This window comes from Larus michahellis, chromosome 2, assembly GCF_964199755.1.
Source record: "Larus michahellis chromosome 2, bLarMic1.1, whole genome shotgun sequence".
NCBI lineage: Eukaryota > Metazoa > Chordata > Aves > Charadriiformes > Laridae > Larus > Larus michahellis.
In genome coordinates this window covers 116,120,577-116,134,229 of record NC_133897.1, presented here as the reverse complement: position 1 = coordinate 116,134,229, position 13,653 = coordinate 116,120,577, and the positions used below count along the sequence as shown (strand labels likewise).

At 42.9% G+C, this 13,653-nt stretch overlaps 1 protein-coding gene across 5 annotated transcripts; it reads left to right on the top strand.

The window, feature by feature from the left end:
* Positions 1-1,292: 1,292 nt before the first annotated feature.
* On the top strand, positions 1,293-12,299 carry LOC141739445 (myosin regulatory light chain 2, smooth muscle minor isoform-like). 5 transcript variants are annotated; one of them, XR_012585709.1, is made up of 6 exons: positions 1,293-1,427; positions 3,197-3,395; positions 3,564-3,725; positions 7,579-8,649; positions 10,701-10,770; positions 10,911-12,299. XR_012585709.1 is itself a non-coding variant. In XM_074576697.1 (4 exons), exons 1-4 carry the CDS (start codon positions 1,326-1,328, stop codon positions 7,749-7,751), a joined length of 636 nt encoding a protein of 211 aa, XP_074432798.1. In that variant the 5' UTR covers positions 1,293-1,325; the 3' UTR covers positions 7,752-12,299. The 5 variants fall into 5 exon arrangements, 1 of the variants encoding a protein (XP_074432798.1); XR_012585710.1 differs by lacking the exon at positions 10,701-10,770; XR_012585708.1 differs by having other exon boundaries at positions 10,701-12,299.
* The last annotated feature ends 1,354 nt before the right edge of the window (positions 12,300-13,653 follow it).

The window sequence follows — 13,653 nt, the reverse complement described above, 5'->3', positions numbered from 1 at the left end:
TTGGGCCTTTTAGCAATTAAAGTGCCTCCCTTCAAATTTGTGACTGCAACTTCTAGATTATATTAACTTCCGCATGTACAGTGCCTAAACATAACCCATTTACATTTGTAAATATAATTGGTAATTTCAGCAAAACCCTGTTAATTTATTTTTTCCTTTCCTTCTTAGGAGTTACTGTTTACCAGGGTACCGATTGTATACCAACAAAACTGGTAACAGGTAGGAAAGGAGTTGAAAGAATGATGAACTGACTCAAAGTGCAGCTTTCCCATCTGACAATGTTTCAGAATTTTACAACAGCTTCCTGAAGCTCAAGAGATTTATATGGGAGTTCAATATGCAAAATGTGAATAAGCACTGGGTTCAGAAAAAATCCAAAAATGCTGAAGCTAAAATGCTAAAACCCAACTGCTTCTAGTGGGAGGTGTCCCTGCCCATGGCAGGGGGGTTGGAACCAGATGATCTTTAAGGTCCCTTCCAACCTGAACCATTCTATAATTCTATGATTCTTCTGAAGTAATTTCAGACCCCATCCTCAGGGGAGCACTAAAATGAGCTTGTACCTCAATTTCTTTAAGATACTACATCAGTAAATGAAAGCAAGCAAAAACAAAAAAAACCAACCAAACAAAAAAAACCCCCACAACAACCCAAACCCAAAACAAAACAAAAAAAAACCCTTAGTGTTATCCCTCGCACTGTTTTAATGAAGAACATATACACAAAAATACATCTTCCGGGGGGGTCTCATAATCTATAGCTGTGAAAGGTTGAAAGGCGTTAAGTCTTGTTCACGCGGGAGTGCTCATTTAGAGGACTTAAAGATGCAAACTAGAATTTTTCTGGCCCCTTAAGCGACACGTGAGGAAGACCGAGTGTAAGGATAGCACCTCACGCTTAATTCGGGCAACCAAACGCTACCAAACGCTCAGGCTTCATTTACCTCACTGCTACGACACCACTAACCCGTTAACTGCGCGGGGGCCGGCTGAGGCGTCAGGAACACGGACCGACGTTCCATCTTCAACCTGATACATAAAAAAATAAAAAAAAAAAAATAAGCTCCCTCCATCCCTTCCCCGCTGACTTCACCCCACTTCCCCCGGGCTGCGCCAACGCTGCCGGAGGCGGGGGGGAAGAAGCGGCTGACGGGGACATCCCCAGCCAGCCGCCCTGAGGAGACGGGGTGAAGAGAAGAGGGGGGGAGGCTGCGACCGTGACAGGGAAAGGCGTCGCCGCCATTCTGCTGCCCTCCGCCCCTTCTCCCGCCGCCACCCGCTGTCTCCCCCGCCGCTCGTCCCCCTCACCCGCCGCTCGGGAGGGCGATGGTTTCTCCGGGAAGCACTGGGGTTGCCGCTGTCGCTTTCTTCCCCTTCCGCCGCCTCTTGTCTGGTACCGGGATCCCCGTAGCGACCGTTGGCGTGAGGGTACGGCCGGGGCGGGGGGATGGTGTTTGAGGGGCGGGAACGGGCTGTGGGGAAAGTGACCGTTGGGAAGCGCGTTGGAGCCGTTGGCGGCAGCCGTTGGGGCGGCTGTTGCTGAGGAGAAGCGATGGCGCCGGGGGCCCTTCTTCGCCCTCGCCGCCGGTGGAGGCTGAGGCTCCGGCAGCCACGGACGCCGGCGGGGGCGAGGAAGGGCCCCCGGCGCCATAGTCCTTTCACGGGGGGGGCCTGTGCAGCCCTTGAGGCCTGGGGCGGGATGCGGCTTTTGAAGGGAGATCCTTCCTCCGGGGCCAACCCCCCCTCGCCCCGCCCCGCACCCTATCATTTAATAAAAAAATAATTATAATATAAAAAAAAAAACTACTAAAAAAAAATCTCCTCAGTGCTGTGCTCGCTGGAGAGCTGAGCGTTGTGGCCGAGCTTGATTCTCTCCAAGTTTAGGGCAAAGGGTGGGTGCCAGGTTGTTTTTCAGGTCACAGCCTTTTGTGGTTAAAGCTGAAAGGGGCTGGCGTGCAGATTTGCCCCATCCATCCCATCCCACCGACCCTAAAGGACAAATGCATTCTCCCCAGAGTTGTTTTATAAAAATCTTAAGGTTTGCTCCGCAGCACTGTATGATGGAAACTTCGTCAGGCTTAGCAAAAGGTAAATTCAATGGCAGTGGGAGCAATGAAATGAACCATTGCTGTGCTGCATCCAGACCCAAATTCAGTTAACCTGAGTGTTACAGGTGAAGACACCATTTTCTGAGCAGTTTTTCCAGGGAGATGAACAAAAGCAGTGCGAGTTGGTTGCTTTCGCGTTTTCATAGAATCATATAATTGCTGAGGTTGGAAGGGACCTTTAAGATCATCAAGTCCAACCACTAACCTACCCTGACAAAAACCACTTCTAAACCATGTCCCTAAGTACCACATCTACCCTTTTTTTAAACACCTCCAGGGATGGTGAATCCACCACCGCCCTGGGCAGCCTATTCCAATGTTTAATAACCCTTTCAGTGAAAAAATGTTTCCTAATATCCAATCTAAACCTCCCCTGACATAACTTGAACCCGTTTCCTCTTGTCCTTTTGCTTAAAGGAGTAGGCAGCAGAAGTCAGCTTTCAGGTATGGAAGACCTGTACCATATTTCAGGTAAAATTAAACGCAGAAAAGTAAAGGGAGGTCAGGCAGAACTTAATGTTAGGAGCAGAAACATAGCTTGCACAGTTTTCTTCTAGTTTTAATGTGTTTTAAATAATGGAAGGCAAAGAAAGGACAGAGACATTACACAAAGTAGCAACTACTTACCGCTGTTAGGTGTCAAGTATAGGTGCTTCAGAGTTCAGGTGAACTGAGTGGAGTTTCTCCTTCCCCCACTACCTAATATTGCACGCAGTTACCGTATATCTATATCCATACAGAGCTCTTTCACAAGCTTAATGACAGCTCTCAAAGCGTCCTTTAGACTTGAGACGAGTCGAGTGTGTGTATCAATAAGGGATCCCAGGCAAAAGCTGTCCCTTTGAAGACTGAAATGCAAGTTTAACTTATGTCTTCTTTTAGTGACATTTTTTAGTTAGGAGTCTGTCTTTCATTTGTTTGTCTTTTCTGCTTCTCTTTTTCTCTTCTTGATTAGGGAAATATGTTCTGATGAGAGGAAATGGAAGTGTGTTACAGGTGTTTTGTATCTGTGAACTGTAACATTAAGCCTTAGTACATTTTTTTTTTAAGATCTAACTCTGGTCTTACTGTATTTACGTCTCTCCCTAGTGTCCAAAAATCAACATGTCTAGCAAAAAGGCAAAGACGAAGACCACCAAGAAGCGGCCTCAGCGTGCCACTTCCAATGTATTTGCAATGTTTGATCAGTCGCAGATTCAAGAATTCAAGGAGGCCTTCAACATGATCGACCAGAACAGGGATGGCTTCATTGACAAAGAGGACTTGCACGATATGCTCGCCTCCCTTGGTAATGTCACTTTTGTGTTTACAGTTGCCGAGCAAATCTGTGCTGTTAAAATTAAAGTATTGAGTTTGGGATAGCTTATGAGAGATGTCTCTGTTTCTATTACACTATACAGATTACTTTTTCTTTTAGTTTGAAAGCTGAACCAAATATGAATCCCTTTATTTGTAGGAAAGAATCCAACGGATGAATACCTCGATGCCATGATGAATGAGGCTCCAGGCCCCATAAACTTCACAATGTTCCTCACAATGTTTGGTGAGAAGTTAAATGGCACCGATCCCGAAGATGTAATCAGGAATGCTTTTGCTTGCTTTGATGAAGAAGCCACAGGTATGTGTGTGAAACAGCCATTTGGCGGGGAGTGGGTAGGGGGTACTTTTACGTTGTTTATTTAGGTTTCTAAATCGTTGGGTTTTGGACCTTTATAAATGAAGTATGGCACAGTAATCATTTTAGGTGGCATATTCTACCAAGTAATGAGAATTTGACTTACTACTGAGTAAGAGTAAAAACTGGCTGTTCTGTGTGAGTACTTAAGACTACTAGCAATGTTTTCCTGTGAGGCTTTGAAGAACAGTGTTTTAACTGGGCAATGCAAAGTAAGATGCATTTGCTCTAAGAAGATGAGGAATTAGTAATATGTAATTTTCTATGGCATTCAAAAGGTAACGGATGTAAAATCTTTAAAACAACTGAGTTTGTCCTCCCCCTGCAGTATATCTGAGATGCATCTGGATTCTTTGATGTTTTTAATATTTGAAGACAGGCTGTCCAGGCTACATAAACCCTTTTTAAACCTTCATCTTGCCCAGTGTATGTTATGGTTGTGATGACAAATGCCATGTGTCATGCCCTCACCCACAGCTCAGTTTGTTTTCAGGTTGCAGGAAGGGCTGTAGCCTTAATGATCTCAAGGTAAAAACCGAGTGGGGTCTAAAAGACAGAAATGACAGATTGGACTGACTTGCATAGCAAGGTGGGGGGAAAAAGGAAAATGCAGACCTCAGTTTTATTATATCAGACTTTCAAGGTTGTGCCTGTAATCTTGAGGTTAGAGTTTATGATTTTATTTATTTATTCATGTAGGCTAAGATTACAGAGAAGTGTGTCCTTAGGGCAATTCTGCAGAATTACAGAATATCAGTGCTTTGACATGTTGTGAACACATCTTACTAGCGTGTGCTGAAATTATGTAGCCTTTGTACTGGAGATGTCACTGCACCTATAACTTTCCTCACAACTGTCCACCGCAATGTTTCAATCTCACCTGTGGATATGTGCTATGAACCTTTCAAAGGATATTATTCCATTTCAAACAGCTATTTTCAGTCTGTGTATTTTTAGCACCTTTTGCCTTTTCAAAGAGCATCCCCTTCCTGCTGAGGTGTAGGTAAACAGACTTTCTGTTGGTAAGGCCTTTTCAAATGTTAATTGACTTCCTCCCTCTCGAGGGAAATCTCTTTTACCATCTCCTAGAGAAGGAAGTTTTGTTAGTAGGTTAATTATTTTCTCTCCACAGGTAGTCTGACTCACTGTGCTACGGGGTTTTTTTTGTATGCTCCAAAACAAGAGCCTATGAATTAGGATACAAAGAAAATGATTGTGCTACCACTTCTTTTGAACAGTAACCTTCTACATCTATGTAAACAATAAGTTACTAGTTCAGGCCCCCATGTATACTGATATGATTGATTTTATTATCTTTCAACTCTGTGTGGTAAATGTTTCAGTCTGGTTCCTAGGATGATTTGAGGATAATGGTTCCACAGTCTCTTTTGTGTCTTATGCCATCCTCAAATTTTAACCAGGAAACATGTGAGATAGTTATGCTGTTTTATTGATTTTTGATTCATAACAGTCAAAATGCAGTCTCCAAAATAATGTGTGACGTATTTGTAGAACCCATGTTATGTTTGCCTTTCATTCATTTTATTCTCAGATTTGGCTTCTGATCAGTTTGTTCCTTTTAAAAATGAAGAAAAGCATTTCCAGCTATGTCAAACTTTTTTTTTTTTTTCCCACTTCATACTCTCCATGTGCATGTGTTATGGGCCTGATTTTCTAGCTCTACATCAGTGTAGTTCTTTTGAAAAAGACTAATACAAATCAGATCCTCTTGATAAGTTAGTTGTACTTGTTGGTTTTTACTTACATTTCCTATATTGCCAGTCTAGTTGGGTATACTGCTTCAGCATTACTGTTGTATGTAGTACTATGAAATTAGTATAAAAGTTATATCTGTCTGCATTTGGTATATCTTTTGTCTGCTCATTGATCCTGCATTGTCATCTGTTTTGTGCTGTCTGCCACAGGCTGAATCTTAAATTTTGCTTCATTAATTTGTTGCTCCCCCTCTACATCAGAGCTGTGTGTGAGGGAGAGTGGGGGTACTGTTTGCTTTACAGTTCGTTGCTGCTAAAACTTTTAGTGTATTCCTAGTCTGGTAACCTCTTCCAGTGTTTAAGCACCTAGCTGTTCAGACAGAAGGAATGAAGTCCTTGAGGCTAAACTTGCAGCACCAAAGGCCTTGCATTCTTTGAATGCTAATCCTTATGTCATCTCTCATCACTACTTAGTCTCTGTAGGACTGCAGGAATAGACAGCCTAATCTGTTTTAGCTATTTTTCCCCTTCTTTACGCACATCTGTAAAGAGACAACTCCAAAATCTGGACAACTCCAAAATTTGACCTGATTAAGATGGGCCTGGCTAACTGAACATTCTCGCCATTTTTAAAGTAGAACATTGCTGTTAGCCTTTTTCATTTGGAGTCAGTAGTCAAGGGCTTGTCTGCACTGGGATATGATGCAGTTTTAATTAGCATATGTTGAAACATGTTTTTTTCCTTTCCCCACAGCCTACACCAACCCCATGATAATTTGTCATGCTTACTGATTGCCTTTTGGTCCCCTGATTCCCTGTTTGGTTTTGTTTCTCTAATGAACTGTTTGCTTAAGTTATTCAACTCTCTTTCCAAAGCAGAACTTTTTTTTTAATCACATTCTAATTGAATCTACATCAGTTGATGTGGGTGTCTACTTATGATTTCCAGCTGTTCTGCAGAGTTTACGTATCTTTCTTTTGGAACATACTTCTGCCTCCTCTGTTCTGTTATTGATAGTTCAACTAAAGTTCAATAACCAGTTTCTTTCTCAAATGAAGCAACTATTGTGCATTTAAAGGCATAGTAGGTCTTATCTCAACTTTAAGCAGTTTGTGCATTCTTATGTCTACTATTTCATAGAATCGCAGAATGGTTTGGGTTGGAAGGGACCTTAAAGATCATCTATTCCAACCCCCCTGCCATGGGCAGGGACACCTTCTGTTACACCAGGTTGCTCAAAGCCTCATTCAGCCTGGCCTTGAACAGTTCCAGGGATGGGGCATCCACAACTTCTCCGAGCATTTGTTATGTGCATTCCTTTTTTAATATCTAAACTCCTGGAATTATTTGGCAACTGGTGGTTCTGCCCATCTATTGAAATAGAATTAACAGAACATTTCTTCCAAATTTCTTCCAAAATCTTCTGCTAAAATTTTAGCATAAAATAAATAACTTAATATATCCTACCTTTTTTTGACTAGCTTCTCTGCCTCTACCTCTCTACAGTAAATGTTCTTCCTCCCTCCTGAGTGAACTTGCTCAATCCTGCCTGAAAGTTTTTTCTGTTTTAAACTCTTCCCCTGGACGCTTGCCAGCAGTCCACTGTATCCATGTAGACTGCCTCCAGCAACAGTATTGTGCAGCAGTGAAGAGCCAGCCAGTGGTTATTTAGTCCCCAGAGGAAACTAGTTTATAGAGGACACACAAATATATCTAATTAAGTCAAGAAAAATATAATTCAATTAAGAGAACAACTTGTGTAATTAAGACTAGCAGTAACAGAAACTTGTTTTTCCACTTTGAGCTGTTGGAAGTAGGTATTATTAGATCACAGCAGATGAGGCCCTCTTTTCAAAAATCTGTATGAAATGCGTCAAACTTCCCCTCCCTTTCCCTTTGCATTCAAGGAATTTCTTTAGAATTCAGTTAAGAAAGTATTTTGGGCTTTTGGTACATATGCATGTATTGCATGCTATATTAGTGAATTGCATGTCTGTCAGTACGTCTGTCTTACTGCTTTTGAAGACTCGTCTGAGAAATGGCTTCCCTTTTGTGTTTCTCTCTATCCATCTCATCCTAGGGTTCATTCAGGAAGACTACCTCCGGGAGCTGCTGACGACGATGGGAGACAGGTTCACAGACGAAGAGGTGGATGAGCTGTACAGAGAGGCACCCATCGACAAAAAGGGGAATTTCAACTACATTGAATTCACGCGCATCCTGAAACATGGGGCAAAAGACAAGGATGACTGAGCAGATCCCTGGATACCTGCAGATAGCTTTTTCCCACCCCCCCAGTAATTTTATTTCTCAGGATCTGTTTTTTCTTTTTTTCTAGTTGCGACCTTTTGCATACATCTTTAACATTCCAGCTTTTCCCCCTGTGGTCTCTGGGGCTGCTCAGACACCCCTGCACCTGTGTCATAAGACTGGAAATGAGCAGGGAGAGAGGACAGCTTACAGTGACAGAGGTTTAGGGACAGAGAGGCGTGAGTGTGGAGGCCCAGGTGAAAATGTCAGTACTACTCATCCTACCTAGATTTTCACATTTTTAATGGCAACTTCTAAAATAAAACTCTGCTCTATTAAGTACATAATGAAAATTTTCATGCTAGAAGTGAACCGTTTATCTAATCATATCTGTAAATATTTTTGCAACTGTATGCAGTTCTGTTGTTAACTATTTTTGCCTTAAAAATGAAGCATAAGTCACTTCAGCATACTGATTTTTGTACTTCAGTGACTGAGTACTTCACTTACTGCAGTAAGCATATACAATTAAGAGGCTCCCATCCTTCAAATTTTACTGCATTGTAAATTAATGATTTCTGGTCTAGACTTGCACATTAAAAATTTTAAATCTTATGGATGTAATTGAGGGGGTATTTTACTACCTCAGCGCCTCCATTTCTTGACTCTTGAGTACAGTATTAACACTGCTTTTTAAAAAATTATATGGTAAATCCTAGTGTTTTCTTAAAAAAAGATACCGTGTGTGATTAGAATGGTTGAGTGGTGCTTCTTACCACCTCTGCAGGACTAACAATACAGAATTCTTTCCATTTCATTGCAACCATTTATTTTTTTCTTTCTTTCCTCTTCCCAGCTTTTGTCAAAGCACAGTGAGAATGGGGCAGGATAAAGAAGGAAGGTGTGCTGTCTCTGTCCTTTTTGTTTTCTTTCGGAAAGTGTTATTCTTGCTTTCCAGATGAAACAATATACTATATATTTTTAAGAGCTTCTGCTGAGATTGGTGCTTTGGGTGTGTGAGGAGGAGGCATGCCTTTTTTGTTCCATTTCTCATAATTATATCCTCTCGTTCTTGCGGTACGGAATGCGTAGCAGATTTGCAACAGTACTCTGAAGCCACTTTGCCATAATCTGAATACTTGTGGTTCTGGCTTTTTGGTCTTGAGAGAAAGGGTGATCAGAGTTGCTTCTGTCACTTCTAGGAATTACATTGTTATCCCTTAAGTATTTAGGTTACAAAATTAAGAAATGTCATTGGGTTGAGAGCGTTTTGCTGTTTCTTGGTAGGCTGCTATTGCGAACTGAACTTCTAATAAATTTCCTTAGAGGACAGTGATTATTTGGTTTAGAAATACACTGTTCTTTCATGAACAACCTACCAGGACTGTTGTCTTTTGAGAAGATCGGTGCCGCAAAAAAAAATCATTCACTGGTTGCTGTAGGAAAAAGCTCTGAAGCTTCTGCTCTACCTCAGTCCATTAGGTTTGCAAAAGAATGGGGGCTGTCCAGACACATAAGGGAACGCAGGATGTGAACAGCAGGACTGTAAGAAAAGTACGGAAGATGATGAAAAACAGGAGGGGGAAAAGGGTTCAAAACGCTTTCAGAGATGACAGAAGAAATCCCAATGCTTCAAAAATACATTTTCTCTCAGTTGTTGCTTTTCTGCTGAAAATATTTGCATTTAGAGGGGGCAGAGGGATAACAAACTCGAAAAAGAACTTTTGTTTTTTGTTGTGAAACCAATTTTGCGGTGTCTGAAGGAGGCGAAGTCGGCCAGGTCCTCACCAGCCCCCAGCTGGGGACAGCCGCCCTCCCTCCCTCCGCACCGCAGCACGTCTGCCCTGCCCGCCTGGCTCTTTCCTTGGAAGGAAGCGGGCTGGCAACTGGAGGCCACTATCCAGAGCCATCAGAAGGTGGCGTTACAGCTCCTAGCACTGAGCTGAAGGGCAAATGGCTCACAACACAATTTTTTTGCTGGTGTTTTTGAGTCCGAAAGAGCTCGTTTGGTGCAGCAAACAGAGGAAAATCCGGTCGGTCCTCGCAGCAGCTCTGCTCCTACCACAACAAGGACTAACGCTGTCAGGCTTTTTCAAAGTGCAGCTTTCACATGCATTGTGTTTTTGGCTCTTTTAATCAAACTCATTCATTACAAAAGAAAGTGGAAAGAGGTATCTGTGAGCCGTTGCTACAGTCGTGTATGTACATACACACACGTGGTGCATGTTCAAGAAAGACTGGTTTTCAAACCAGCCTTTGTAACTCAAACCAAGCATGCCGCTCCTGCGTTTCTCAGCATCTCCTGTTGTTGTTGTTGTGCAAGATCAGCTTTGAAAAAACTACCCCAAATTCAAATTTATATCTTTGCATAACTTTGTTTACATATGAAAGGCTAAAACCGGTGATATAAACTAAACTGTTGAGTGAGGCAGCTGGTATTGATCTATAGCAATAAATGCCAGTTGTTAAACCCCCGTTCTTGCTGAGGGGCCAGGGCTATGTTGCTGTATAGCAACACCGATACATCACTCGGTCTCGTGATGACCAACTGTAATTCACTAATGCTGCTGTTCTTAGCCTCGCCTTTGGGGGAATCTTTGTTTTACCCTCTCCAGTTTAATGGCATTTATTGCTCTGATATAAACATGTTGGAGAGACTGATAAAAACAGGCTTTTGCTGGGTAATTCAGAGGCCTGAGATTTCTCTTGCAAAGGAGTTTTAAACCCCCTGCTCACACCTAATGCAGAAGGTGCCTTAAAGTCTCTGTCTGCAACCAGTAATGCTGGTTTTGCAGAGTAACAGCATTCCTCAGTCCTGGCAAAATCAGTCTCAGTGAGAAGCCACTCAGTCTCCAAGTGTTCTTACTGAAGTGGGTCAGCAGAACATGAAGGCGTTTATGGTGGGATGTCTTTCTCCTTCTTTTTCTTTATATTAATTGAGTTGTTTTGTAGCTAGGTCACTTGAGTGGAGGGCCGGAACAATGTGGCCTTGAATCCTCTCAGCTAGAAGACAGAATTAAAAGTAGGTCTGCAACATTTGGGCTGAACGTTAAACTGCTGAACAATTGAATAAGGGAGGGTGGAACCATCACAAACAGCTGTGTTTCTTATTGTGCTTCTGTTTCTTTTTTTTTTTTCCTTTTTCTTCTTTGGCAAATAAAGGAGCTTAGGCAAGGATCCCATCAGAAGGAATTAAAGAGATCAATTCTACCTGAAGGAAGACTCTTTCCTGCTCTTCACGGTGAAGTTCCCAGAAGCTGTGATTCACAAGTGGAGCTGGTATGCCTGTTTCCTGGGGTTGTGGAGGCAACAGAGCTGAACCCTGAATGAGTTTTATCATATAAACCATTCCAGGACTGTGGGTGAGAGGTGGTGTCTCACCGGGGAACTGTCTCGCACATCCTGTTATCTGGCCTAACACCCCCCCACACACACACACTCCACATCAGCACAGCTAATAACTTGTAAAGGTTGTCACTGCCCTTACTCTACTGTGGTGGCTCGGCACACAATTATCCTTGAGCCACCTGGCTATCTCTGTACCGGGGACAGTCATTTTGTCAGCTGCGCTGTCCCTGCTTGTGAATTACTGCCCGAACTCCCATAGAAAGGGCAGTGGTGACTCCTTACCTTCTCTCCAGTATTTCTTGTGGATGAGATTCAGCAGATCCTTACTCAGTAGGCTTGTTTTAATAGTTGCTAATTTTAGTGCCTAACCCCCCTAGATGGGGAGAAAGGAGCATCTGTCAATCTGGCAGGCGTTGCCTCGCTGTGAATAGTACCGAAGATGTCAAGCATTCTTCCCTGTCATCCAGATACCAAGCAGCGGGCATTTAATACGACCACATGCAAATGTCAAACAGAATGATGCTCGGTCTGAAAACCGTGAGAGTCTTAAGAGAATTCATATCACCAGGGTGGTAGCGCCTAAATACTAGGCACTTGGTATGACCTTTGTGGGCTGTTTCCTAGCGGCAGGCATGGTTCATATTGCTATTCAAATAACCTCAGCTAACTGCTGACTCATCTCTAGTTCCACTCTACGCATCCCATAGCTTAAGTACAAAAATTGTTTTAGTAGCACTCATTAGCCATGAAAGGCAAACCTAACTAGAACTTCTATGGAAGAGATCAGAAGTGTCATGTAAACTGAGTATTTAAAAATACAAAAAAGCATTCACACAACTTCCAATAGGGATGCATACCAGTCCCAGCAGGCTTCTTTCAGCGAGTAGATAAGAGTTGCAAATTAAAGATACTTGCAGCTGGAAACTTCCTTTCCAAATAACTGCGGGTCACTGTGACATTGGGAATGGTTGCAAGAAGCTACAGTGAGACTACAATCGCTGCACGCTGCCCCCACGCACACGCACACAAGATTTCCTTGAGAAATCTGCTCAGCTGTGTGCCCCACAGCCCCAGCAAGCTTCAAAGCTATAGGTTCAGAGGCAGCTTGAGGGGGGAGTTGACAAGCTTCACGTTGGCAAGATAAGCTCACGAACTTTGTGATATATTTTTGGAAGAGAATTAAATGGAACAAAATTACTTGTAGTTAGTGCTTGCCTGTTTCTTTTACTGATTTAGGGGATAAGTTATTGTGCATTTATTAGAACCTGAGACATACGTTGTGCAAAACAGGAGATACAATGCTGTTACTGCTATCCTGCTGGCAAACAGGGGAACTCGGACATGAATCTAAACCCTTCTACTTTGCCTGCCCTCCTCCCCTGCTAATGAAAAAAAAAAAAAAGGTAGCAATGCTGTTTTCAGTCGTCAGAAAACATTTCTTTCAGGCTTTCTTTGATATTTTTTTTTAACTAATTGAACAGAATCTCAGAATTTAACTAATAACTGTATTCTCTGCAGTAATGTGTAGGTAGGCAAACTGCATCTGTCTTGCTGGTGTTATTCGTGCTTTTTAGCGTATCCATCTATTCCACAGCCTCTTTGCCCAGGTGAGGCAGAGCACAGCAGCGCTGTTAGGGCTGTGTTTGGGGCTGTCCTACCACATACGGACCTAAGAGGAAGGAGGAGTCATCAAACTTGTATGAAAGGATGAGTGGGGAACGCACTGCAAAAACACAGAACTCTGATTCAGTTACTCAAAAATGACTGTGGGCTACTTGAACGCCCCAAAAGGGGGATATACTGTGCTAGTTATAACTGTGTGATTAGCAGAAACCCTACCTGGTAGCAGCTACAGCTGAATTTGGAGGCAAGGTGCAATGTGGACAGGACAGTAATCAGCAGAAAGTGATGAGGCTTGTTGGAAATACTTGGGTTTACCCTATTTCTGTTGCAATGCACGCAGCCTGCTGCACCTGAAATTTTCTGCCCCAAGGTCTGGACACAGCATTTAGGTAACTGAGTAGCCATCTAAACTAATTAAGATTAAAACACCAGAAAGAGGAGAGTAGATAGAGGCTGAGGCACTTAAGCATTTCCTAACGTAGCTGATCAGAGAGATGACTCTCTAGTTGAGATCCCAGTAGTCAGCCTTTCCAGAAGCTGGACACCAATGCCTGGTCAACTCTTGAAGCAGCCCCTTTCTTTGGCAAACCACAGCAGCTCTTCCAGGGTTCTGTTTCATATTTGATGTTTCACTCCCTCCCTCTCCCCGCCTCCTGTGCTTTATGTGAGCACTTAAATGCCTTCCACATGTCAGTGGTCTGCATCTACCCCTTCTGTTACAAGCTTTACACAGCCTAAGGGTTGAGGCCCTCAAGCAAGAAAGGCATTCCCTTCCCTTCCCTACTTTGTGTACCACACCTTGGGCCTCACCTTGAGATAAGATTCAAAGCAGCTAATAAGCTCTAAGGCAGGCTTTGCAAATTTTGATGAGTAGAAATTCAAGCACCCCCAGGATCAAGGAGTAATTCAGTGTCAGCTTTGAAAATGCTGGCAG